Consider the following 27761-nt stretch of genomic DNA (forward strand, 5'->3'; position numbering starts at 1 on the left):
TTCCATAAATCCCTCACGCTGGTGACCACATTTTGCCCAAAGAACCTGCAGTATTTCTCCACCATTTTGAGGTGTACTAGCACCAGGCAGCACCCTTATTTCAACATTTCCTTAACAGACATCCCTAGAAAGGACAACAAAATGTCCTTCCATCTTTAAAACTGATGATTTATTCCTACTTGTGCAAATTCATTGGTTCCATGTAACTTTGTTGACTCCCAGACCCTGCAAGGCCGCAAGCCACCCATGCACCTAAGGAGGTGGAAGGACTTGCTGGGAAGAAAATACAGGGCTGTCACATATAGAAACATACTTTGCATTCATTACTCTGCTGATTTGATTAACGCGGTTTCTACGGGCTCCTCTGTGCTGCTGGTGGCACATGCAGGTATCAAGGCACAGCCTTGCCTTGAAGGAGTTTAAATTTTAATTAGAGGAGCCGGAGGGTGGGAAGAGACCCGGGCACGAGGGTAACATGCCTACAGTCCCTCAGAGCCAGCGGGGGAAGCCAGGGCCCAGCTCTATCACTAATATTTACCTTCGAAAAGGCGTGGAGGAAATGAATGACAAAAGCGTATGGATGTGCCCCAGCTGTACGCAGCCAGCGCTGGCTGCAGCTCAATAGATACGCTGGCTGCAGCTCAATAGATACGCTGGCTGCAGCTCAATAGATACGCGGGCAGCTCCGTGCTCCTTACAGTCGGGGGCTGCTGTGAAATGAACAGCTTTATTGGGATGAGTTAGTTTGCGTTGATTAACTTAGGCCTGTAAGTGATTTCCGCTGGACGAACGTGGCACAGCTTTTCCTGCCAGGTGAACAGCTCCAGCAACGCACAAGTTGGAAACGCATCCGCGGAGCCCCATCTCCCTCCTCCCCTGCAAGGCGCTGCCGGTGCAGAGCCCCTTTGCCCCTAAGCACATCCCACCCCACGTCTGTTAGGCACCAGGCAGTGTCCTGAGCAAACCTCTTCATAAACTAACCTCTCGTTGTGCATTACTTTCTTTTCTACTTACATTGTAAAACAGATGTGGGCTATCAACATTATCCATTTACATTTTTAACCTTTATCCTTTAGGCATAACTCAAGCACAAGAGTGCACGACTCCATACAGCAGGGCAGGAAGAAGTAAAAAAAAAAAATAAAATTATTAGTTTATCTATTGCTTTGCAAGATCAGGAGACATTGGAGGCTGTAAAGAGCAGCTGGTCATGGCTGGAACCCATGCAGCAGCCTGCCCCAGCGCACCTCGGAGCATGCCCGGTGCTGCCGGTACCTGTGCTGCTGCCTCCGCGTCCCTCGCCCTGAAACAATCCATCAATTGTCATGCCGAGCAGCCCATGCGGGAAGGAAGAAAGCATGGGGCTTTCTGCAGAGCACATAGCCCTTTCTGTATACTCTGGCAAACAGCCCAAAAGATCAGTCCTCGGGATTTACCCCCCCGCCTCTGCCTTTACTGAGGTTTTGCATATTTTTTCCCCCCTGTCTTAGATTACTTTAGACCAAGCTAATATATTGTAACCCAGTCAAAAGTGGGCTGGGTTACTTAGTCTAACAAGAAGCCCTTTAAAACGTTAAGCAGAAACCCTCTTTTATATTCTTCATCCTCACTAAAAGAAATAAATCAAACCATTCCCGCAAAAGCCCTTTGCATTGCTTTTTTTGGTGCATGTGGCAGGCGGAGGACCTGCGTTTCAGGGGTGCAGGCAGCATGCAGAAACCAACCCAGAGCAAACCACAGCCCTGCAAGCGAGAGGCTGCCTCACTGGGCTTCGTTATCGGAGCCCCCAGCCGTTTCCCACCCACCGCTGTGGTTTCAGCTCCTCTCGCACAGTTTCTCACTCCCCCATCGCACGTCTATCGCAGAATTGCAGACTTTCTACGTGAAGTAAAGCCTCTGGTCTCCCTGCTTGCAGATATAAGCCTCAAAATAGACACTTCGTGCAAAAAGCCAAGGGTTTTCCAGAAAAGCTGCTTTAAAACTATTCCCTGGATTTTAAGTTTCCCCCAGGGGTACTGGAGGGCTGACTCAGGCTGGGTGGGCAGTGCCCAAACCTTGGGCTTATTGCCCCCAGCTGCACGTGCCCCTCCCCTCACCCTCACTGCTCTCTTGCTCCTGCTCAAACCTGGCTTTTTTTTTTTCTTCTTAATTGAAGAAAAAGATCATGTAGCTCCTTTTAATTTAAAGCAAAGCCCCTTGAGCTGAAAGATGGCATTGCCATCCCTGCAGGAAAACCCTGTCACTGCAGCTCCACAGCCGACAGCGATCCCAGTTGAGGAGCCTCCTCACCCACCCAAACCAGTCCCACCCAGGCCCAAAAAACCCTAAAAACTCAAGAGTTTAAGGCAACTCCATATATAAGGTCTCCTGGGAGGGAGGTGCTGCAAGCCCTCAGCCCAAAAACCTGTGGGAGGTGGAGAGAGGGAGGGAGTTAACTCCTTGCCTGCTGGAAGCTTTTCAGAAGCGAGGAATTGGGCTCGACACCTCTAAGGGGCTGTAAACACACGTGTGTAAGTGAATCCTGTGTCTCTGCTGTGTAGAGGCGATCCCACGGTCTTTCTTTTGTCACCTGGAAGGAAAGCTGCACTATTTAGTTTATTTTGAGGGCATATAAAAATAGGTACCTGCATGATAATAAAACTATTCTGATAAGGATGCTCTGCATATCCAGGAGGATATGGAGCCTGTGAAAGTCTCCAGGAGATAAATGTTGATTGGTGTGGAACCTGAAATGGAAAAAAGCCTCAACCCAAACTGGAGTAGTAATTTAGCCCTGAACGTAGGACAGGGCTGGGAAATACCCATACTCCATCTCATGGCTACTGAATCCTGAATGGATCAGGTGTGGTGGGGGAAAGGATCAAAAGGGGTTTTGGTGAGGAGAAATGGAACAATTGCAATGGAAAAGTCCAGAAACTCTGAAGATCTTAATGCACTAAAATCTACTACCCAGACGTGCCTGGGGTGGGAACCAGCTCTTTCTAAAGCCAAGAGAAAAAGCCCCTAAATCACAGCAGGTCCCTGGTGGGTTGGCAGTAGATATCCATGACGAAGTCTTCTCCCATCCTGATGCTCTCCAAGACCTTAAAGGTGTTTCCATCTTGCCCTGGGCTTCAGTTATTTCGGGCTGAAGGAGGCAGAGGGAGGCCTGTGACTGCGTATATGGCTCCCTCCCTCTGGGGAGGGAGGGGGCTGAGCATCGCCGGTCCCAGCGGCACCATGTGTCGAAAGGGAGGCCACCCCACGGTGCGGAGATGGACAGATTGCCCTGGATGGTGTTACAAAACCCACCCATCTCATCAGGTTAAAAACTATTGGGAGCTGAGGGCTGCAGCCCCCCGGGAAATCTGCCCTTGTCTGTATCCATTGGGTGCACTGGGTGCCACGGGGGTGACCCTGGTACATGGTGAAAGGAAAAGGAGATGTGACCCACACAGTGCACAGAGGTTTTTTTCACTTTCAAACACACATACACGCACAGGTACGTGTGCTTGTGCACACGTGCACACACACACACACACACACTTGGATGCTCAGAAGAAAAATCTTTGGATGCTTTTCAGATTTCTGCAGGAAACACATGGTTCTCATAAACTGTAAATTGGCACCACAAAAATTTCCTGTGATTCTGAAGGGGCCACTGTAGAAAAAGAGTTGAAACCGTATACGGCAGAGTCTAGACACAGGTTGTGCCTGTGCTTTGATGTGTAAGTTAACTGTTCTGCCCTCTCCAGATAACACCATCACCAGAGCCTGTGAGCTGGCCATCACCTCGCAGCTACCAGCGCCGGGGCTTTTCCTTCACAACCCACAATTTGTGTATTTATCCTGGCTTGAGTCCCATCAGATCACCTGGACTCACATCTTTAAGGCCCAGGACAACCCTTTGACCAAAATACTCAAAAGATCTATAAGACTGAAAGTGCTCTGTTTTCAAATAAAGAAGCAAAATACCATCCTTAGAGGAAATGTGAGTCATTCACCAGCCTAAATCATAACCTGAGAATACGTTCTTGATTTATCAAGCTCCTGTTGTCATTTCACATTGCTGCCTACTTCCTACCCCTGTAGCCAAAACGCCGGTCATTTCCCTGTCCTGTTATAAAGGTATCACACTCTGCACGGACCAGAGCTAAAATTCAAGAAGGGTTTATATTTGGAAGTAAATATGTATCATTTATTTTGGCGCAACAGAAATGGTACCGCCAAAGAACAAGCCAGACTAATTGCTGGTGGCCTCCTGCCTATGTACGGTCAGAAATCTCAGCTTCCCATCAAAGCGAGATTACAGACACTTTCTGTAACCTCAACAAGATCTTCCTTTCCTGGGATTTTGAGCTATGTTTAAGTACTGTAGAGTAGCATTGCACAACGCACTGCTCAATGTCTTGTTTTCGTCTCCCTGTAGCACTGACCAACCCCCATACTGGAAAGACGAGACTCAGAAGAGAGCAGAGGATTAGCTGAAATAACATCTGAGAAAAGACCTCAGTCAGACAGCCACGGAAAAGAACATGAATATCTCAAAAGTGTGTAGATGGTGCTTGTTGGGACGGGACTAAGGGCTAAGCCTGCATGCTGAAGGAATTAGACAAATGAGGTTTACGTGGGAGGGCACCCAACCAATCTGTCGTGTGGGAGAACAAAATGGGGCTTGAGCAATGGAGATCCCTGTGCTGAGCAAACGTGATAATAAAATAATCCTGGTCCTGAAGGTTTTGTGGCAAAAAGCCAAGAACAGCAAATGTGACACCTAAATCGCCACCGGGCACTCTTTGGTCCATCTGCACCGAGGAGAGGTAGTGAAGGGAGGAGGGAAAAAAAAGAATGTTCATACATCAGCATTTTTCAAGCAAAGAAAGCATTATTTCAAAGTGGACTCCACAGCTCTGAGCTAAAGCTCTTCTCGGCCGTTCGTTACCAGTAATGACTGCAGCAACACAAGAGACAGACGAGGGGTCACAGCCCACCACCCGTGACTGGCACCGGTGGCAGGGGGTACCCCCGGGGACAGGGTTAGCCTCGCTCTTCATTTACCCTTCTGCTGAGACAGCGTTTGCGTTTTGTGCAAGCACCCCACACAGCGCCCATGGGCCTCACGGCACTTGCTCTGCTACGACTGTTGTTAATTTTGAACCTCCTCAGTGCAGAGAACAATGTTCCTGGCCAGGACTTTGGCCTGAGCTATACGTCCTGGGAGTATCGCATAGAAACTAGTATCCCCATCTCACCCCGCTGCCTGGTAAACATCATTAATCTCGTCGCCTGTTGTACAGGGAATGACTCGGCGCAGAGAGAGGAGAGCACAGCAGCAGCAATAGCAGAGAGAGGAGAGCACAGCAGCAGCAATATCAAGTTACCGGTGGGACAAAGCAGACATACTAGACAAATTTAATGCCAATTACACAAACTATTTCAGCAGGTCCAGGCAAGAGGCATAGGCAATCCTCACCTCCTCTTCCGGCTCGCCGCTCCCAAGGGGCTGATATTTCTGTGCAAAGTGGAAAAACGACCTTTTCTGGAAGAGTTTGGTGAAACCTCCTTCTACCATCTTCGCTGCACAGCAGCGGGAAGCACCCCGGGGGCCACAGGGACGGTGCCACCCGCCGCCGGCAGCGCTGGCTCGAATTCCCCTGCAAGCGCGGGGCTATGGTTACGGGTAGGGAGAGGCAGCGTTTACCTGCCGCCAAGTCACGCCTTCGACCGCAGGTGCTGGAGGGAGGCTGCGCACCCTTCGAGCAGCGACACAGGATGCTTCGCCCATAAAACCCTGGCAGGGGAAGCTCGTCTGTGTTTAAGACCGTGGCTGATACAGGAGTGAGGTGGCCCTACGTGTGTGCACGGCTGGCACCCGAAGAGCAGGTTGAGGTCTTGCAGCTCTATGTTCTCCTCCGCCCTCTGAAAAATTGTTGCGGGAGGAGTGTCGGCAGGTGCTACATCTTGGGCAGGCAGATAGGGAGGTTGTTTTGCCAAGGCCGCTGCGTGCAGCGGCAAGACGGGTTACACACACTGCCGAGCCTGTTTGTAAACTTCCAGGCTGGGGAAATCCTCCTTGAGAAACACTCCAGTCAGCATAACGCCGGTATTTATAAGTATTTACATCGGAGAGAGGGCATAAATGCGTGATGTGTGAATATGTGATGCTCATTCATTAAGAAACAACAGTCTTTCACTCGGTAGAGGGGAGCGCTTTCATGGTGGTTCTCAACATATGGCTGAAGTTAACCAGTTACATCTTTTCTGAAGATTCATAGCTGCCTGTCAGGGAGCATCGTGCTCTGGTTTGCACCAGGACACCTACATCCTCCCCCAGGCATCATGACTACAGGATTCACTTAGGCTTAAATTGTCTCTAAGGTGTAAACTATGAGATTAAGACCCTCCTTTGACAGTAGAAACTGCACTGAGGGAATAAATATCATTCCCAGTCAGAGAAAAATGTGTTTTCTGCAGAAGAATAGTTTTCTCCTAGGACATCCAGGTGCCTCCTTCCTACCTCTGGGGCAGCAGAGGTGGTGACACCTGGGCCATGATGGGACCAAAACCCCAGACCCTTACCTGTGTGACAGCCCACAGTACCCAAAACCTGGCCAACTTCCGTCAAACTAGTGCTTTCCCCATGGAGCATTTCAGTGTTGCCTATCTACATCTCCCAGGTCCCACCAGTCTAGCGAAAGCTGGTGAGCCCCATGGGACACCCCACCAGCATGACGCTGCTAGCAGCTACGGATAATACACATTGTCCCAAGCTGTGTCCCACTGAAGTGGTCTGGTGGGAGGGCTTCTTTCCAAAGACCGAGGGGAAAGTGGAGCGATTGGGAAACACCCTGCAAATAGACGGGTTCTTGTAAAACACAGCTGGGGCTTCCTAAATCCCTTGGCTCCTGATTGAGAAATGCTTTCTTAATGACCCGAACTGGATGTGTCAGGCAGATGGAGGAAGTTCCTGCATCGCTGCGACAGCCCTCCTTCCCATGGGAAAATATCCAGGGATAATGCTGGGCACTGATTTTCAGGCAGCTCACATCCAGGCCCTGCCCAGGGCTTAAGTAAGGTGCTTTGCCAGGGCTCGAAGGCAGCCCAGGCTCCCAGAGGTATATAGAGATTTAGACCTTATCGAAATGCATAGGAATTAGGTGGCAAAACATCTCTCAGCTCACATCTGCTTTTGAACTGGTCCCCTCCTTCTGTAGCTTTTTTAAGGATCTGGAGCACAGCCAGCTGGCTCTGCCGTGGTCCTGATAAGGCAAAGCAGGCACTGCCTGGCAAGGAAATACATTCTTCTGTTCATCTGAGTGTGTTTGTAGTAGTCAGAGCCTTGGGATCATATTGGGATATTGAGTCGTTCCTCATGTCTCTGATAGAAAAGTGGTGAAAAACATCTTCCCGCTCTCTAGGCAGGTAGGAAAAAGATTTCCTTGGTTTTGTTCTTGCTTTTCTCATCCTGAAAACTCACCCATCATCCACGCAACCGGCATACGGCAAGGGGAGCTGGCACCCGTGAGGAGCCCGGGCGTCCCTCTGGGGCTCTGCTGTGTGCAACGTGTACGCGGACTGCGCAGTCCCGAGCGCGGCTCTCGTTAGCCAAGCGCTGCTGACAATACGGCTAATTGAGCAACAGGCTCTCGCTGAGAGTCTCCTTATTTAACTTCGTCCTCTTGGCAAAAAGCTGCTGCTTGTGGAAACACATGTAGCTCAGTGCTGTGTGCACAACCCGGAGAAGAACAAAATCCAGAATCTGTGCAATGTGGACACGGGCCAAGACGCCACATCCCGGGTTGGCATGGAGGCACCCGCTGTGCTCCGGCACTGCGGTCACATTCCTCCTCTCCCAGCCTCGACTGGGGGGGGAATGATACGGTGAGGGATACGACAAAAATACCGAGACAAACAGGACATAGAAAAGGAGAAATATGAGTTGATGAGCATGATAATGCACCATAATAATCGGTGTGTTTTGGTTTATTATCCAGCAGACCTGCAGTTCGAGAGAAACAGCATTGTTTGGGCTCAGGACCATGGCCCTGCCTGTCATCTTTATGTTCATTCAGTTCTGTAACGTGAAATTACATTTTAGCACCAATGAAATTGAATAAATGCAGAAAGAAAATGTAGTTGTTGCTGACTATTCACCACACATTCTGCAAAATTGCTGAACAGACTGAAGTTTCATTTTCTTGCTGCTTTTGATTTCTGCCTGTTAGGAATTCTAATGGAAAATAATGTATTTTGCTATCTCATGGCTCAGAAAATGCTGGGAATAAACTGCATCAAGACTATAATATAAAGAAAACAACACTAATACAAGTTGTATTTCTTCATTCTGGTATAAGACATAATTTTCACACTATAAAAATACAACACACAGCCCAATTACAGTACGTTTATAGTATTTCCTATTTAATTGGATAATAAAGCTCAGGGTCGGACTCCAGTTCTAAGTAGGTTATTTGGGAAACCTTTTTTTAAATAGAAAGTATCTGTTATGAATACGCATACAGCAAAGCAGCTGTAATCTGAGATTACGTGAGCCCAAAAGGTTGCCGCTGTGAGGGCAGGGTGCTGCTTTCAGTTCAAAACTCACAGCTCCTTCACCTGCTTCCCTCGCCATGACCAGGGCTCGTCACACTTCTGTTCCTCTTGTGCCACCTCGAGGTAAAAAACCTCTGGTGCATGGGCAGAATTTACTGAGTTTGCTGCTACCCCAAAATCCAAAGACTCTGCTTTCAGGCCGGGTTTTTCCCAGGCCCCTGGGCAGAACATCCGCTGCTCCTGGTTACAAAAGCAAAGAACAAAGTTTTGGGCCACGGTTCCTTTCCGTCTTGTCAATGCTACTGATAGGGGCTGGGTAAAATCCTTAGGTCTGTCCGTAGGTGTGTCACCAGGAAGGAAGGGGGAATTTAATTACATCTCCTGGTTTCTGTTTGCACAGCCTCCGCTGCTTAAATTGGGAGACTCGTCTGGTGGGGCGGCTCAGGCTGGGGGGAATGAGCCCCACCATCTACATCTCCGTCTTGGAAACTGGCAAAAGGTCTTTTTTGTTTTGCACAGCTTCTCCCGTGGTTCTTGCTACCTTGTCTACATAGAAAGGTAACAAGAAGGAGAAAATAATGGGAAGAAATAGGACTTACCTCTGTAGACTCACCAGCAAAAGGTGTCTTTTTTATTTAAGTGACGCTAAATGATGCTGTAAATCCTTTTACCATAGACAGACAATTGATGCTCACCTGACACCACCTCCAGAGAAAAATTCTAGCCTACGTAGACAGTGTGAGGTGGGAGAAGTGAACAACCCCCTATATGAACAAATCCCTGCTATGTAGTGGGCAAAGAGAAACTGTCAGTCTCCAAAGACTCTGCTATGGGTTGTCTCAACCTTGTAGGCTTCTTCACTGCTCATGAAACTGTGGAACAGCTTCCTGAAGGTAACCAGAACACTTCTGCTTAATAAGTGTTAATAAGCACCATAAAGCTTAATGGAGCTCTGAACTAGGCATGTTAAAATTACAGCGTTTTTTTTTATTATTCTCATATTTACAACTGCTGCAGATTGCTGACCTAGAGATGCACGCTGTGGTTTCAACGCAGACCCCTGACTTCTTGAAGATCTATTATAATGTTTGTCCTTCTGTTGATCCCAGCTGTTGGGTTCATGGATGCACCGATAGTACTTCAGTGTCATCTGCAGATGATGCCTTAGGTCACACAAAGTTTTTTCCACAACGACCGTTAGCCTTAGCCAGCTACATCAACAGAAACTATATTTGCTTGCATTAACATGGAAACAAGTTGAAATCAAAACATAATTTTGTGGTGTTCATGAAATAGATCCTTCTCTTGAAAGCCAAGGTACTTAGTCCACCTCACACTTCACAGCAGGAGGCCCAAGTTGTTACGCACATCCCGTAATCTCCCCATCCAAACAGGCCATATGACCATTGCCATGAGAAGTTCAAGTGATCCCAAGGATGACTTCACTGCCAGACTGAAGAGCTACCCTGACACCTAGTGCTAGCTGGCATCTTCTCAAAACCCACAGAAAACATTTCCAAAGCAATGAAACCCACTGCTATTCCCTCCTTGGCCAAATTAGAGGCAGTTTCTCTCTCTGTGACTCCTGTTATGGTTTCAGGGCAGAAGGGAAGCAATGCAGAAGGACACCTGCCTGCTCCTGAGGAGCAGGTATAGCAAGACTGGTGTGGGTGGAGCTCGTGGGATGGTGAAGTCTTGCCTGCTCCTGGAAACGCAGGGCTCAGCAGCCCAACCTCTCAGCGCCAGGCTCCTCTTTCAGCTCCGGTATCCTGCAGTGGGCACCAGCCCAACGCTGGTCTCTGACTTGGTTTACTTTTCCACCCTTCGAGCAAGCCTTGGCCTCCTGCAAAGCTGTCTGAGCAGCTGCTTGTGCAGCGCAAACCGCCTGAGCTGGCAGCTGAAACCCATCCGGCAACAAACAACAGCTCTGAATCAAGAAGGAAAATGCCTGGTCAAATAAAAGGGTCACCTTCTACTTGGGTCACCATCACTATCCTCTTTACAGTACTGTCCATCAGCTCCTCTTTGGGCAATAGAAGTGAAAGCGCCAAGAACTGAGTGAGCGTCTGACCCACAAAGGTGGCCCCTCTGAAAGGGGACACTGGTGGTAGATGTGTTTTGGGGGTCTATCACCTCCCTTCCAGTGGACAAAATGACTTTTGCCTCCCTGTGCCCATGTTTTCTGAGCTCTTCCACCAACTAAAATTGAAAAGATTTGTCCTTTTTTTCATAATTCGAAGCCAAGCGCATGTCAAGAACACACAACGGAAACTAGGCAGAGTTGAAAAATATACTGGTCACTTTTTATTGAGCACCGAAGTAGCAGAACCCGTACACGTCTAAGCACCAGGGGCACAAACCAGGAAGGGTCTGCCTGGGGCTGCTGCAGATCCTCGGCTGCTGCAAGGCAGAGCAGCTCCACTGGCAGCGCCGGCAGCGCTCGAGGATCTGCAAGGCCGTGAGCATTGCTAGCACACAGTGATACATGTAAAGTTTATTATAGCACCAAACATGCTTTAAAGTGTACATGGGAACATTAAAAACAACCTACATTAGTGATTTCCTACTGTGCTTCACAAGATTGTTGTTAAGCCATTTGTCTTTGGAGAGAAGACAAGCTGAGGACAACTCATTTGGTCTGTGTTTTCGGTTCAACATGTGATGGATGTCAGTGTTGAAAACACAGCATTTAGACAAGTCTCTTCTGTGGCTTTTGTTTCTGAGTTTGACAATCGATAACTTGAAAAGAATTAACTTGAAAAAAACCCCAAGCATTATAGCACCATGAGGAAGGGTGATGTCTTTGATAACACCCAGTAAACAAATTCATCAACAAATTATTAATTTGTCAATATTCTTTTTTAAAAATTCCTTTTGCAAGTAGAAAATATCTTTACCATCCCATCCAGCAAGGTGGTCAGGTATGTGCTTTTGTAGCTACAAAAAAGCAGCCACTGAAGTGAATGTGTCCACTCAAATTAAGCATATTTTTGGATCCTTTGCAAGATTAGCTTGAGATCTGAAGTTTTAATCTTGCAAATTTGTTAATGCTCAAGACATTTTTTTCAACTGGATCCTCTGCTGGTTTTAGGCACTGAATTTTTTATTTAAAAATAGAACAATTTGGCATTCACTCTTTGGGGCTTAGCAGTAACCATTGAAGGGCTTTGCTCATTTAATCAGAGTTTGATTTTTCTGCAACAAGTAATGCTGAAAAAAATCAACCCATTTCACTGAGCAGCACCCAGGAGCAAGACTTTCATTATGAGCTGTGTTGCTTTAAGTTGTCAAGTTGTGTCAGCGGCAAAGCGGCAAGTTTCTGGCCTAAACTGAGATTGGAACTAGAAAACACGGACGGACTCCTGTCCATCCAGCAGGAGTTAAGAAGACATCATTGTATGAAGTTGTGTATGATAAAATTCTAGAACTAGATCTGTCCGAATATGGTGTTGCATTTAATACCTAGAACTTGGAACAAAGGCACAAAGAAGTGAACGGAGTTCAACAAATGAAGATATTTAGGAAAATGTGGAGCCCTTCATCTGTTCCTTTGCTCTGTAAAGCACCGAGCAGTGTGCCTGTTTATGATAGGAAACAGAAGAGCAGTTTGGCATCTTTCATCTCTCCAGCTGCAAACGTCGTATGCAAAGGATCAAGTGTTTTATAGGCGTCTTAGCTTTGGCTTAAAACATTTGGTGAGTGGAAAAAAATCCCATAGTTTGTGGGTGGAAGCAGGCACTTGTATTTGTGAATTGGGTATTTATATACACCGCTACTACTCTGCATATTAAAATGCTAATTTTATGCATGCAGATGGGGACACGTACTAAACAAGGGAGCAAACATGGCTTCTTTTGCCTAGCAATTCTGGCAGATTTGTTAAAATGAAATGCAACTGTCCCTTTAGGACTGCCACAGAAAAGAAAAACATTCATAGAAAATGTGTTTTCCATTTTATAACGCTAAACAGCCAAAAGAAGCTGTAAGGTCCAAATACAAATAACTTGACCGTAAGGATTTATGACAGTCAACATAAAGGTACAGGACTTCTAAAAAGCAGTTGCCCATCTGCCAGATAATCCTTTTAATCACACAAATTTATCCTGATTTTTCTTTTCTAATATGTGCAACAAATAATCCAGACTCCAGCCCTCTTGCTGAGGTTTTGCAGGTACAAAAATGCGGATTTACATTTTGTGAGTATTAAATGTGCTGGCTAAAAACAACAACTTAAAAAGACTGGCACGCACGTGTGTCTGCTTAGATATTGTAGAAAGAAATCTATTCCATCATTTGCTCTCGATCTGCAGCTCACCAGACTGAGAAGCTAAAGGAAAGTAACTTTAAAAAAAAATTTATAGAACCTGTTTTGCTCCTAGCTCAGAGTTCCTCAAATTCTTAAGATTTCAGGTTTAGGCTTGTAGATGGGGTGTCAAACCTGGTGAACCCTAGGTATAAATAGGAAAAGAAGAAACCTGCAGGTTTCTTCAAACTTTAAACTTATGAAAAGGCTTATTTAAAGTAGTTGTTTGAGATAGGCAGGCACTGGATTTGATCCAGAGAGCCTCTTTAGTCTTACACTCTTGCCTATGTTAATGTAACTTAGATATGATATTTAGGTACAATTCTGACGTCGCTTCATTTGTATAATACTGAGTTATGTTCATGGTCATGGAATCCGGATCGGTCACATAACATGCACATAAAGGGCAGGCTCTGTTCCAGCAGCCTGATAATGGCGCTGTGGCTTATAGGGATCCGCTCAGAGGTATTTACAATTCATTGGTAGAAGGGCAGCTGATAAACGGCGTGGTTCTTTCAGGGGATCGCATTTCTCCCCCTGCTGATAGGCTTAAAATCTAGACTCATCCTGTTCCTTGAACAGCGAAGACTTTTTATCACTGGTGGGCAGGGATCAGGGTAATGCTGGAGACGGGCTCGTGGAGGTTTGGGACCAGAATTCTTCCAAAACAGAAAACTGATGGGTAAAGCATTCCTTGACAGCTGCTTAACAGAGTGGTCCAGCTGGGTGAAAATCAAACAAAAAAAAAAGAATTAAAATATTTATCCTTCCTGGGAAGTTTGCACAGAACTTGTCCTTACGTAGCTGTGTAATCTTAACAGTCAGCCTGACGTAGGTACATAAAAGACACACTGAACTGCTTTGTTTGCATAACTGCCGGTTAAACTCAAGTTAGTTTTAAAGTGAAGCTGAAAGTGTTGAGAAAACCATCCTGGGACAGAACCTTTGGTATAATAAATATTGTCATTCTTGCCTAATTCAAAGCCTGATAAAATGATTGGAGCTTTTTCAGTTGGCTTCACTCTGGCCGGATACAAGCACGTTTACTCACATGAGTGGGTCACACTGTTCAGTGCAACTGTTCACACACATAAAGTTACCCCACAAAATCACCCATATGCCTAAGTATTTCCAAGACTGACCCTTACTGCAATCAGTCCAGAATAAAGAGCTTTTTAATTTGTCTTGCAGGAGCAGTTATACCTGCATTAGAAGAAGCCCCTAAACATAAAGTTTAGTGTCTTAAGGCACACAAAGTTTTGCAGCATTTATTATTCGTCCTGAAAATCACTCCATCCTCTAAACGCCCACGAGGCAAAGGTTCTTCAAAGAAATCAGGTGCATCTTGTGAAATTAGAATAAAAAGTGGGAGGGGGAAAGTAAGCGTTGGGAAAGATTGAATTCTCCATGGACAGTTTGCAGAGCTCAATCTCCAGTGCCACAGGTTCTCAGGATACTTTTACAGCACCATCTATTTGTCGGCATAGGTGTTTCATGGAGCCTGCGGTATGCACCTGTACATAGTTTTAAGGTGCTGTCCTTACACTGGCGTTTTGATGACAGGTAATTTCACCCTCCAACAACCATTTCTTTAAATAATTGCATACTAAGCACCGACTATTTTCACCCAGCTTTCCCTTTATTCACAGGACACTTACCCAGGCACACCTTTGATTAGCCTAAATGCTTCTGCTGGTTTTTCACATAGCCGACCACATTGTTGGAATTGCTCCCTGTAAAACAAATATCAGCAAGTTAGATTTTAAGTTAGTCTTTGGCAAATGTTTTCTCAAGATTCTCTACACAGTACAGTTTTACCGGTCTCATTATTTAGCAGTTCTCTGGGGGAGCTGCGATAGCTCACTGGACAGAGGAAAGGAAATCCTTTCATAGTTTTATCAGCTATACTGGCCAAATTTGGCTGTTCGTAAATCTTATCATATCAAAGATGTTGTCTAGTTATATCTGAATATCACTTCCAATCTGATCTGACTGTCCCCCTCTAGATCTAAGAGTTAGCAGAAACCAGGAGCTTTGAAGCCATGAGAAAAGAGATCTTCTGGAAGATCCTCCTGCTTTCTTTGAGACACATATCTATCAATTTGTGCAAGGGACCTGACACCTCCTGTGGTTGCAGATAACAACAAGGGACTCATTCACTGGGCTCCAGTCATCTCTTATCACATACCACAATACAAGCTCCTGGCAAAAGACCCTGCTTTTGACAGAGTTCTATGTCCATCTGCAAGGAGCCCTGGGCCATGAGCAAAGCTCCAAAAATATACCTAAAAATAACAAAAGGTTATTGGATTGGGTGTTTCTCACCCCTTGGGTGGGAACCCCTGGCAGAAGGCTGCATCATTTAGCACATTGTGTCACAACTGGAGATACTGATTCTCAAGAGTCCGCAGTCAGGGCATTGCAGAACTTAAAATAAGATCTTTTGACCAAGGCGTAGAGAGTTGAGGCTAAAGAATCTCTTTTTGCTATCTACAAACCTTCATTTCATAAGCAGCAAATTCCTTGTAAGCAATGCAATAACTATAAAGCTTAATAATAGCAAACACTTAATGCCAGTGGCTTACCAAAATATTCCTTGTAATATTTATGCCTCAGGTTGCGTCCATCTGAAAAAGAAGGTACGTAATGAGAACATATCTCGTCAGCCTTCATTCTTTGTGTTAAACTCCAACCTTCTGTGTACAGCAAAGAGAAGTTATACATATGGAAATAATGACCTCACAAACAGGAAAATAAAAGATCTGTGTAGCTGAAGTAGTGTAGGCTGCTATAAACCTCTTATAAAACTGTTTAGATTATTGAACTATGTGGACAAAACTCACTTTCCCTGAGAGTGGTTAACTGCTGGCCACTAGCATGTTATGTTCTTTTCAGTAGCTGTGAGTCAAGGAATCACAGACTTTCTCAAAAGAAAATTTGGGTAAAGTTTCAGACCATCTATTAGTGTTTTATATAATTCAAGTTTCAGCTAGGTTTTTCTGTTTACCATTTATATAATTATTTAAGCTCTTAGAAATACCTCGTGTCTAAGAACCAAACAGCTATACATTACCTTAGTTACTACGGATGTTATTAAAGAAAAAGTTATAAAAGAATAAAAGAGATGATCAAAAAGCCCTGGAAAAAATCTTAGTCTTTTATGGAAGCAGTTCAGGGATCTGGTTTGATGCTTCCCCTGGCTTTTACAGTGATGAAATGGCAAAACTGATGTCTCATGTCTCTACACTGAGATGATTTGTAGCCCAGTGCAGACATACATATCCTACTATTCAATGAAGTTACACATACCTAGACATGTTACGAGCTTTCCTGGAAAATAGCTTGGCCTCTGTAAGTTCCTTTATTGAGCAAATGTGTCAGCAGAATAAAGGAAACAATGTTTTGGATGCAGAAAGCAAAGTCGTAAGTCAAAACTGGGATTTGAAACTCATATTTCTTAGTTAAGTGTGTAGTAATATATAAACATTTCTATTTTTTTGTGCTGCGTAATAATGGCATATGCAGGTTACTACCTGCTCTGCTTACACAATCCCAGAGGACACTGGCATACAGAGCAAACAAGAACTGTGTCCCCTGCTTTGGGTATTTCACACAGCTCAGCCAACATCAAGAGCATTAGAGACCTGAGATTGCTGCAGAGGGGGGACTGTCTCCCAGCCCAGCTGTCACACACTGCCTTGGGGCCTTGGGCTGCCCAGAAAACCTAGGAAGCCCATGAGAGCAGACGTACCAGCAGATCTCCACCAAAGCCAGTGAGAGCGCACCGTCCCTTACTGGTGTTTGCATGACAGAACAAGAAAGGAAGGGAGATTTGCGGTCAACTGACCTGGATTTCCACGGAGCTTGATGCACTGGCCCCTGTTAGGGATCCCTTCAGCCATGTTACCCGGGTTGATGATATGGCATTCATAGCCTGTGGGGCAATGCAGAGGCTCATCTCCATCCTCAGTGGTACTGCAGGCCTCAGCTGCAAAAGAAGCCTGCAGGTCATAAATCACGGCTTTAACACCCACAGGTAACCAAAATATGACAACACGGCCACCTTCTTCTGTATCTCCTCCCAGACAGGATCTCAGACTACTTCCCATGCAAGGGTACCAAGGAGCTAACACCTCCAAAGAAGCCTGGCAGAGCAGGTGATCCAGTTCACACCTTACACAAAAACTTATGTGTCTAGCCCTATATGGGGAGTGCAGGTCAGCCCGATTACCTGTAACGACGCCCTCCCCAGAGCCTGTTGTGCAGGCTCTGTGCGAGGGCTGGAGAACAGTGAAGACAGACCACCACTGACCACCATGCTCGCACTGATGGGTTGTTCCTCCGTGCGCCTTCTTCCTCCAAGCAGCCATAAGTCTGTTCCAGCCAGTGTTTCGGGCTGGGTGGGTGAGGAATCGGGGAAACATGACCAGGAAGCTGGCAGCTTGCTGCTTTGTTCTTTGCTCCACACCCACTACCTTACCGATGAATTTAAACCTCAGATGTGACTCACTATGGAGTAAGGCAGTACCACCCCTTGTTACCAATGGAGACTTTAACCGTCTTGACCCTGGATTTTCAACAAGTGCAGAGCAGAATAAGAAAGTAAAGCAGGACTTATAGGCAGTGGTTGTGTCCATTAAATGTACAGACTATGCAGGGACACTCCACCCTTTCATTTGCCAGGATTTTAATATCAAGGACCTCTGCTGTAATTGTCATGCCATGACTGATGGTTCTTACTTCACTAATTACTCCCTCAAGCTGAGATGAAGGTGTTAAGATAAGAACAAATAATATTAGCATGACAGGAATGGATGAGGAGGAACCTATTTTATCTTATTTCTAGCAGTGCAACTCCAATGAGCTGGAGGCAGAATTTTCTCTTGAAGAACTAGGAGTTTCCATAATAGATGAGAATTCGGTGAGTCTGATAGCATCTGCGTAAGACCAAAAAGGGTAATTTATTGGCACTACCTGTGTCTGACTAAAGCTGATCAAAAGCTGGAATAGCCTTTCCATGAAGAAATTAAGAACTTCAGGCATACATACACCTGGGGATGTCTTGTAGAAGAAAACTTCTCTTCCCACCTCCCCACTCCCTCTTTGTTTCACTTTGAGGTATTGGAAAAAATAAATTAAAGGACCTTTCTCTATGGAATTAACCTGAGAAGCCCAATCTCATTAGCAGTCCCCAAGCTTAGATGCTCCCAGCTCCACGTCAGCTTGACACAACTCTGCAGCAGTTTGCCAGGGCTCTTGTTCAAAGCAGCCTTCAGACTTGAAAGCCCCAGCCCAAGGCATCTGTGCAGTGAGGCCACTCCGGATTAAGAGACCTCCTAATCCAAGTCTGCCCACAGTCTATCAGGCAGCTGGCAGAAAATCTGTGTATGCTGACAAAGCCTTTTTCTAAAAAATTACATATTTCTACTTATTTCAAGAATGGATACAAAGCCAGTTCCCTGCAGTATTCCTAGTGCTCTGCTGGATAAGCCATATCCATAAAAAGCAACCGATTTACTGCACCAGAAACTAGCCCCCTGCACAACACAGCGTTATTCCTACGGACACTCCAGACAAATACCTGTAGCCCCAGCATCTCAACAACCCCGGCAGGCCCTGTGTATGATGAATATATTATTTAGTGCCTTTGGTATAATTACCGATCTGACAGAGAAGACAGTGAAATGTACTGTACCCTGTAAGACTTCCTCTGGGCCATCCAAAAGCCACCCATTGCCTCCCAGCCAGCGGGGTTTGGGCTGAACCAACCAGTCTAAAACTGTGAAAGACAGAAACAAGAAATGACAGAGTCAAGGTGGAGTAGCCATAGGGGGCACAGTTATGGAAAAGTCACAGACTTCCTCTAACAGCCAGTGACAAGGCTGCCAGGCTCCTGAAGGATGGATTTGAGTTTTCAGCAAGATACTTGTATTCATGCTATTGTTGTCCCAGTGGCAAGAGAGCCATGGATGTTATCCAGGGCCCCAGGAACCTGGTGTCGCAAGGGCCAAAGCAGCTGTTGTTTCCCATCCTCCATTCCCATGGCATGGATCAGATGAGATGGCTGCCTGGCTTCTGTGAGCACTAATTCAGGTTGGGATTACTTCTTTTCCTGAATATATAATCCCAGGAAAAGAACTGGCCTCAAATGATTTCTACCATTTGTGCTGGTGGAAATTTTGCCACACCAGCTGACCTTGGATAATTTCTTAATTCAGCAATCATCCCAGAAATCAGAAGTGTGGAACCGAAGCTTTATCCTCAACTCACGCTCAAACTGTGCCTCCCACCTGAGACCCAAAGCACATGGGGGTGACTACCATGATTTCTGCATGCTTCTCTCTGCCATAATTTGATTGCTGGGTCCACTCTACCTGGCGGTGGCTGCACAGATTCCAGGCAGGCATAGATGCACCCGTTATAGCAGCAGCGCTTGTGCCTTTCACACTCTGAATCCGACCGGCAGCTGGGCACCTCGCAGGCTCGGTCAGGCAAAGTCTGGGGCGGTGGGGGGCAGCGGTCGTTCTTCTGGTAGTGCGAACTGTGAGAATGAAGAGGGTACTCATAATCCTTGCAAAGAAAAGAAAAGGAAACAAAGGTTTGGCATAAGGTGAATACCAAACATCCCATCAGTCGAAACAGAAGAGGGATTTTCAAAGTGGTTTTCAAGTATTCATTACAGAGGAGAATTAACTGTTCAGCTCCCCCAGCCCTGTCTTCAGCACACTGAAGAGAGCGCTATATGACCACCTTAGCACACTGCTTTGGAAACACCAAACCACCAAATTATTGTGTGGAACTCATTTTATAATTAAGGTTGTTGTAATGACAATGAGGAGGTAAAAAAAAAAAAATCCTTTAAAGTCTTTTATACTTGTCTGGGAAACAGAGAGAAAGACTCCAGGCATCCTCATGACAAGCATGCCGAAACACTTTGATAGTAAAGCAGTGGAAATGATGACACTGTATTGTTTTGAGGTTACGTCCCCAAATGGGACCTGGAACTAATGTCCCAGGTAGCACCTGTCTCCTCAATAGGCTCCTTCTACCTTCATCACCTTCTTCTGGACCAGAACTTACAGGGGAGTTTTTCAAGCTTATCCACTGTGGGGTCCTGGGTTGTTGAATTAGCGACCATTTCAAAAACATGAGATGATCTGAGATCTGTGCGGGTGATGTCAGTTTAATCCCAAAGAAAATGAGGCTGTGCTTGACTATAGCAGAAAGCAGGCCAGCTGCTCATTGCACACAGAAAGGACAAGGGAGATTTAAAGTGGATTAACAGGCACAGGATTTTAGCAAAAGCATTTATAAGAGGCAGCATTCAGATATTATTCATGCTGGTGGCATTTTAGAAACAAGCCAAGTCCCTCCAACAGAGAGGTGAATCACCCGAGCCCACTCCTTTCTCACCTATGGCTAAACTACTCCTCTCTGGGCTTGAGCTCAGGTCCCCACAGCAGCATAAAGTACTCAGAAAGGGCAATCAGTTCTCAGATTTATTAACAAACATTAATAAGCTCTAATCAAATCAAAAGATGGATTCTGGATTTGCACTTTTAAAAGAGATCAGCATCTAGCCAGAGGTACGAAGTGAGTGCTGCCATGCACTCGCTAGCAGGCTGTTGAGTTTGAGTCCTACGTATACTTGGCCCGATCACTGTTGTGTTACGAAATCAGTGATGAACAACTGGGGAGTTCTTCCAAGAAACAACATGGTGCAACTGTGCCCAAGGGGGTCTCCAGGAAATTTCACCATCAGGCTATGGAGAAATTTGTGGTGAGACTAATATCCCTCTTTACCTACATGCTGCTACATCCTCATTGTTGAAACCTCCCGATGGCTTCTGTGGAGCATGTGTGCCTTTGCGAAACAGCATGTCCCCACATGTACTGTCCAAAAAAATGGCCAAGGAGAGGCCCCAGGAGGTCCATTGCCCTGGGGACTGACCGCTGGCCCGCACGGCCTCTGCTGCTACCTGTGATCGAGCAGCAATCAGTTATCAGTAACGGTGAAAACAATATCATCTTCACTCCCTTGGGATAATTTGTAATGTAGAGAATGAAGGCAATCCCAAGGGACACCAAAAGAAATACCGATGCACATTGTTTGTGGTACTGATGTGAGAAATTTTACTTCCATATTGTACATAGCGTAGAATCGTATCGACAAGGTGGTGGTTTTTACACCAAAGCTGACCTCCGTTCTTTGAGCCATAGCTAGGGGGAAATGGAGAGCAGCAAAGTTTCTCCGCTGCCTGGTTGCACAGGGATTGAGTGTCAGCCAATGTAGAAGTTTAGAGAAAAGGCAGGATGATTAAAAGTTTTAATTTCTGTTACAGGGTGTATGTTAAAGAAAATCCACATCCTGGTTATATCTATAACTGGTTAAATAATGTGTGTGTTTGTGTCTGTGTGTGAGAGACAGAGACTTCCTAGTATTTCCACAAACGACAATATCCTTCCCTGTTCCCAGTATCAGCCTGCCCTGTTCTCAATATCAATAAACAATTTTCTTCTGCTTTTTCTTCAGTTGTTTCCATTCAGTGAACAAGAAACTGCTCAAAAACCCTTCTGTGAGGTTGTTAACCCATGAATTGATAGGCTCTTTGAACCACAAAATAGGCTTGACAAAAAATATTTCCTAATTTTGATGATGTTTTCAATGTTAAAGTGTAAAACAAGGTGTAAGCTATCGCATCATCCCATTCCTCAGAAGCTGAAAACACTCCATAGAATCATAGAATCATAGAATCATTGAGGTTGGAAAAGACCTCTAAGATCATCGAGTCCAACCGTCGACCCAACACCACCATGCCCACTAAACCATGTCCCTAAGCGCCTCATCTACTCGTCTTTTAAATACCTCCAGGGATGGGGACTCCACCACTTCCCTGGGCAGCCTGTTCCAACGTTTAACCACTCTTTCAGTAAAGACATTTTTCCTCACGTCTGATCTAAACCTCCCTTGGTGCAACTTGAGGCCATAAATATCCAGCTTTGAAATAATGTGCTTTTAAATTGAAGATATTGCAAGTTCAACTTTTTTTGCTGCTGTTGGATTTTAAATAGAGAAAATGCTTGGACCAAGTATAATTTTGGGATATAAGAGAGCATTTAATAGTAAATCTATGCAGTTCCAAACATTTAACAGGTCTCCTTGTTGGAGGGAGCATTCATCTGGGAAGCTCACAGTTTACTATTCTATTATTTGAAATGTCAGCTGCAGACTGAAAAATAATACTGGCAAATAATGGATACATGAGAAAAAAACCAAAACCCCAAACAATTACTGCAGTTGCTTCACAGATGATTCAGAAACCAAGAAGCCAAAATTGCAATGAACAGTTGGCTCAATGAATGAGATTTCCATTTGGGAACAATACAACATTTTTAGCCAAATAACTTTGTACTTCATGACCTCCCTGCCCATTTTCTCTGTTCACCTATTGCTCTGAACCCCTTTCTTTCAAAACCTCATGGCCAAAAAAATATTTTTTGTGCATTTGATCTAATAAAACCATTGCCACTGGTTTATATATGCATAAACCTTCCCAGTGGGAAACAGGATTCCCTCATTCCCAAAATAGCCTGGTTAAGGATGTCTCCAGGTATGAGTTACAAGGCCTTTTTAAAAGCTCTCCCAGGATTCACAGTTCGGCTCTGAGCATAGCTCGGATTTATTATTTTTACAGATTGTGACAACAGTCAAAATTTCTTTTAAGAATATTTTTCAATGCAGGAGGCAAATTGCTGTTTCCCATGGAGACTTATTAAATCATTTTAATGACAGTATCTGCCTTAGAGATATACAGAAAGAAAGTAAGGGGAAAAGTTCAGAGTTCAGCCGAGGAACCCTGGAGGTCAGTAAAGACGACTAGGAAAAACCTGAATGCAATCACTCACTTTCCACCCATATTTTCTACAGTAACTGTGGGATGCCGCCTGCCTCCAAAAAATCCCAGATCTGTTCTATTTTTTGTGCCTGAAACTAGACCCTGGGCTTGTGTCAAAGCACAATTCTCTGCTAATTCGTATTCTGCATGGCCACCCCCGAGATCACGCGTGAGGTTTATGCCCAGCCTCCGGTCACCAGTTCTGCCCCTGGCAGGTATTTCCAAACACTGGGCATAAACCACCTTTCCTCTGAAACAATACACAGTCTGGAGGAATTTAGAGCCCTCCAATATTTCTGTCAAAGACCTGGAAAAACCCAGATCATCAGTGATCAAAGTTGCAAATATCAGACTGAAGGAGGGTTAAATAATCTGAAGGACAAGACCAAAACAATAGGAATAATATTCTCCTGCTACTGACTCTGGGTTAGTAGTTTTGGTTCTGGTGTCTGCAGTACTGGAAGATTATTGCAAAATTAGGGTGGGCTCAAAGAAGATGCACAATAGCGATTAGACGACTGGAAGCAGAGACTACAGTGCAAGGCTTGTATGTGCGCATGCAGGTTCCAAAGGGGAGGCTGAAGGCTGCTCTGCTCATACGTTACTCTGAGGCAAACGCGGGACAGAGCTCCCATGGGAGATGTGCTAATCTGGTAGACGAAGAGGGTATCTCAGTGTTGATTTACGACAGCTAGCTGGAGGGTAAATAAATTGTTGGAAGAACATTACAGCAGCTGCAAGGAATTCTTCATTTCTGGAAATCTTTAAAAGAAGGCTGGATTTTTTTCTAAAATGCTTGATACAGTTGACACTGGAATAAAATCAAGACTGCCCCAGGTTTTTCCAACAGACATGTGGGTGTCTTGATAAGGAATTGAAGAGCACCCCCAGGTAGCTCCCTCCCTCTGCCCTTTGGGAACAGTCCACAGCCTGTGTGGGGGCTGCAGAATACCAGCTGCACATCAGCAAACTTGACGAGCGTCCCGCTGGCTGTAAAATACATGGATTTGCTAAAAGCTGGAAGCCCAGCTCCTCCATCCCACTGACTGCCATTTTTTTCTTCTCACTGCATTCCCTCTCCTCTTTCTCCTTCCTCCATTCCCACTTGACCCCTCCTTGCCAACCAGCACCCTTCCCCAGAGTCCTTAATGAAAGACTCCTGGCCGGACCTCAAGCCAGCTCCTCATCATAACACCTGCTCGTCATTCTGCAGCCAGCAGTTCGGTGGATGCATTGCTCTTACTGTGGACTCAGATTTTTTGGACTCAGAAAACATCACTCTCAGTCATCTCCCTACCCCTCACCGCCTCTTCCCTCTACAGACCTTGCCTGTGTCCTTCTGGGGGTCCCACAGGGATGTCTATGGCCCATCTCCTGTACGGCTGCATGTTGCCGTGAGCACCTCCAACTGTTACCCCTCTATCCAAGTGACTCACAAATCAACTGTTCCACCCACAGCCTCTGATTTTCAAACTGTAGGGAGCATGCAGCATTTGATAGAAAAGAAAGCATCTCTCTGAGAAACAAGAGGGGCTGCCAAAACAGACTCTTGGTGGATGAGGATGGAGAGTGGACGCCTTCCTCCTTCCAAGGCTTTGAGAGGAAGGAAAAAGAAAAGCATTTTCTGTTTTCCCTAGATAAGATGTTTCTGTCAATATGAGCAATTCTAGCTGAGCTTGCCAGATCAGGAGCACCTGGATTCACGGCTGCCAGAAAAAACAGTCCTTTGAAGAACTGCAGATTGAAAGAAGAGGATATATCCTCAGGGGAGTGGGCTCTGTGCCTCTACAGAGCACGTTATCTGAAGATCAACATGTAAATTCTTGTTCTACTCCTGACTCCTATCTCTCTGGGTCATTTACTTCATAGCTCCTACTGAATTTGAGCTTTGCATTGAAATATGACAGAAGAACATACTAATAAATACACTTTCCAGTGAGTGATTTTGCAGGAAACACAGCTCTTCAGGTCACCATTTTCCAATTAAAGTGCAAACCAGATGATACCCTGTCCCGAGGGAGGCTACAATGAAGAAAATTTCTTATTGTAAAATACTGGAGTGCCTTTCAAACAATATTCAAATATTAGCACAATGTTTTCTGGAAAATTTCAAGGAGACAAGAGCACCATATTTCTGAGTCAGCAATCACACAAACCAAATTTAGCTGTCCCCAAACATCACTCTAGAGGACATGGGCAAAGAAGCATCCATTTTAAATTAAAAGCTTTTATATGTGGCTGCAGAAAACAGGTGGAGGAATCCCCCTGTGACACCAAGGAGCTGTTTATGCACATGCAATGGCTGGAAGATGCAATCAAACCCGAGCATGAGAAAACAGACTGGCTGGGGCTTCCACCTAGGCGATTCAAGGGGCAGAAGCCTTGGGTCAGTGCTGGCTTCTAAGGGGACTTTAATGGAGCAAGTAAAAACTTCAAATTCAAATTTTTTTTCTTTCTAAACAGCAGGTCCTGAAAGTCAAGCTATCAAATTATTTTCCTTTTTTTTTAAATTTCCTCCATGCCCATCTCTAACAGCCTTTTGGCCCAGACACACCAGAACAAGACCCAGCACCATCCTTTTCTCCACTCACAATCATAGAATCATAGAATCATAGAATCATTGAGGTTGGAAAAGACCTCTAAGATCATCGAGTCCAACCGTCAACCCAACATCACCATGCCCACTAAACCATGTCCCTAAGCGCCTCATCTACACGTCTTTTAAATACCTCCAGGGATGGGGACTCCACCACTTCCCTGGGCAGCCTGTTCCAATGTTTCACCACTCTTTCAGTAAAGACATTTTTCCTTACATCCAATCTAAACCTCCCCTGCCGCAACTTGAGGCCATTTCCTCTCGTCCTATCGCTTGTTACTTCGGAGAAAAGACCAACACCCACCTCGCTACAACCTCCTTTCAGGTAGTTGTAGAGAGCGATGAGGTCTCCCCTCAGCCTCCTTTTCTCCAGGCTGAACAGTCCCAGTTCCCTCAGCCGCTCCTCATAAGACTTGTTCTCCAGACCCCTCAATACTTGTACAATACTCAATACAATAACTTGTTGCTGCTTCAGTTTCAGTTCCAGTACTGCTCTAAGTACCACCGCAGATCTGGAAACAGTGGTTGCGCTCAGTACCCCACTGGCGAATAACCGCCTGGCTCTTTTTCCCCTCTAACACACTGGGCAGGCACAGCAAGTGCTCCAGCACTCCCTGGGCACGCAGGGGACACTGCAGCCTCTGCAGCTCCATGCTGTTTTCTTGCACAGCAAGTCTTCTGCCCTTCCCTGGTTTGTTCTTACTTGTGATGGCTTAAGGATGAGAAGGTGGCTTAACGTGCGATCGGCACGTTACTCTGACACTGTGGAGCTGGAGGTCTCTGTGCTCCAGTGATTCACAAAACCCTGGGCAATGCCACCATCCCTCTAGTACACATTATCACTAGGAGTTGGAGACATTTACCCAAAGTTACCCCAAAAAGCAGTGGAGGCACTGGGCAGGGAACCCTCCTCCCTGCTCTAACCAATGAATAACATTATCTTCACTAAATCTATCCCCAGACACATAGGTTTTGCATTCCCCTTCTCCCCGTTCACGCTTCGCTTGCTGCCCTATGAAGTTTCTAGGAAAAGCAGTGACGGCTGCCGTACCCATGTCTTCTCACTGTTCCAAGCGTGCTTTACAAGTTTCCCACTGCAGCAGCTAGGTGGCAAAAGTTTAGTACAGCCTGGGAAACTTAATGCAACCCTTTTATAAAGAGGCAGCCTGGGGATTCAAATGCTTCTTATTCTAAAATGATACACACACGTAAAGACAACTCCCCTTTCACAGTGAGCATATCCAGCTCCCCCAAAATCACCCCACCACAGTTTACTCACATCATATTTCTCCGTCATTTTCAGATGTAGAGCACGCTTCCAGAGATTCCTTGCACAGCCCGAATCTGGCAGCAAAACTAAGACACACAAGGCTGCAGTGAAAATCTTTTTACAGAAATGCATCTCTGACAGCACCCTGGAATCCATTTTCCCAAGGAGAGATGAAATAAGGAGCCTGGCTTTCGGGATCCAGACGATTCAGAGTCTTGGCAAGGAGGGAGGGAGACGGGGAGGGAGGGAGAGCGAGGGCTGATCGCTGGTGAGAGCTGCTTTTCGCTGCGCAGCTTCTGGGAAGGGAAAGGGGGGAAAAAAAAAAGGAGCCCACAAGCAGAAGCAAGGAGCTGCTGTTGAACTTCTTTACTCAAAGTTAGATCAGGTTCTCGGCTCACATGTTCACACAAAGCACATGCTCTCCTTGAATGATAGATGGGAAGATTATTTGGAAAGATTATTTTTAGACCTTTGTTCCCAACATCTGGCATCCTCAGAGAGCCCCATTCAAAGCCAAAGCGTGGGATCAGATGACAGCTGCCGCAGGGGGAAATAAAGGTCTTGGAGGGGTGGGCTCGGCAGCTTCTAGCAAACAGCTCACCCAAACTTTCCAAGCTCCTCGGATCTCCCTTTGTGTGCTTCCCACTGTGCCCTGAGCCGTGGGTTTGGATCACGTTTTGACAAAGCGATAACTTCATATGAAGATTGCTTGAAGGAAATGATTTAAAGACATGATAAACATGCAGGGGCTTTAATTAAACCAAGCTGACGTTAGCTTTCTGCAAATGATTTCAAAGAAGGGGAAGACGTGGCCATTGGGGAAAAATAAATCCATACGCATGGGTGGGGAATAGGGAAGGAAGGTGGTTTAGAAATGACATGACCAAATGGAAAGTGAGGAAGGGGACGTGAGTCAGGTTGTGCCTGACAATGGGAGAGACAGAGAGACTGGACGTGGGGTATTAGACACCTACATGGACATTCAGGCACCCAAGTGCCTGAAGGACAAGAATGGACTTATGAAATCAGGCTGAAAGCATCCCAGCATCCTGCCTGGGACGGGGACAGAGGCAGGTGCCAAATAAAAAGTATGAGAACAGGGCAACTGTTACATATACATGAGTATAGATACGTATATACATATGTATATGTATGCATGCTTAT

At 45.6% G+C, this 27761-nt stretch overlaps 2 protein-coding genes across 5 annotated transcripts in view; both read right to left on the minus strand.

Moving 5' to 3' along the window:
• ATP2C2 (ATPase secretory pathway Ca2+ transporting 2) overlaps window positions 1–5868 on the minus strand; it is a 28441-nt gene extending 22573 nt beyond the window's left edge. Inside the window, exons 1-2 of one of the 2 annotated variants that reach the window (XM_076349029.1) lie at window positions 5681–5868; window positions 5453–5491 (exon numbers count right to left, since the gene is read on the minus strand). In XM_076349029.1, coding sequence (XP_076205144.1) covers window positions 5453–5491; window positions 5681–5764 — 123 coding nt within the window. In that variant the 5' untranslated portion in view covers window positions 5765–5868. The other variant, XM_076349030.1, reaches the window with a different exon arrangement.
• Window positions 5869–10807: 4939 nt separating this feature from the next.
• On the minus strand, window positions 10808–27761 carry WFDC1 (WAP four-disulfide core domain 1). Of its 3 annotated transcripts, XM_076349037.1 has the most exons (8): window positions 27199–27758; window positions 26607–26683; window positions 19210–19405; window positions 18531–18614; window positions 16683–16823; window positions 15421–15462; window positions 14494–14568; window positions 10808–13557 (listed from the first exon to the last, which is right to left on the minus strand). In XM_076349037.1, the coding sequence occupies exons 1-7, from the start codon at window positions 27293–27295 to the stop codon at window positions 14510–14512; spliced, it is 696 nt and encodes a 231-aa protein (XP_076205152.1). In that variant the 5' UTR covers window positions 27296–27758; the 3' UTR covers window positions 10808–13557; window positions 14494–14509. The 3 variants fall into 3 exon arrangements, with proteins under 3 accessions (XP_076205152.1, XP_076205154.1, XP_076205153.1); XM_076349039.1 differs by lacking the exon at window positions 18531–18614 and having other exon boundaries at window positions 27199–27761; XM_076349038.1 differs by lacking the exon at window positions 27199–27758 and having other exon boundaries at window positions 26607–27187.

Source organism: Aptenodytes patagonicus, chromosome 11 (assembly GCF_965638725.1).
Source record: "Aptenodytes patagonicus chromosome 11, bAptPat1.pri.cur, whole genome shotgun sequence".
NCBI classification, from domain to species: domain Eukaryota; kingdom Metazoa; phylum Chordata; class Aves; order Sphenisciformes; family Spheniscidae; genus Aptenodytes; species Aptenodytes patagonicus.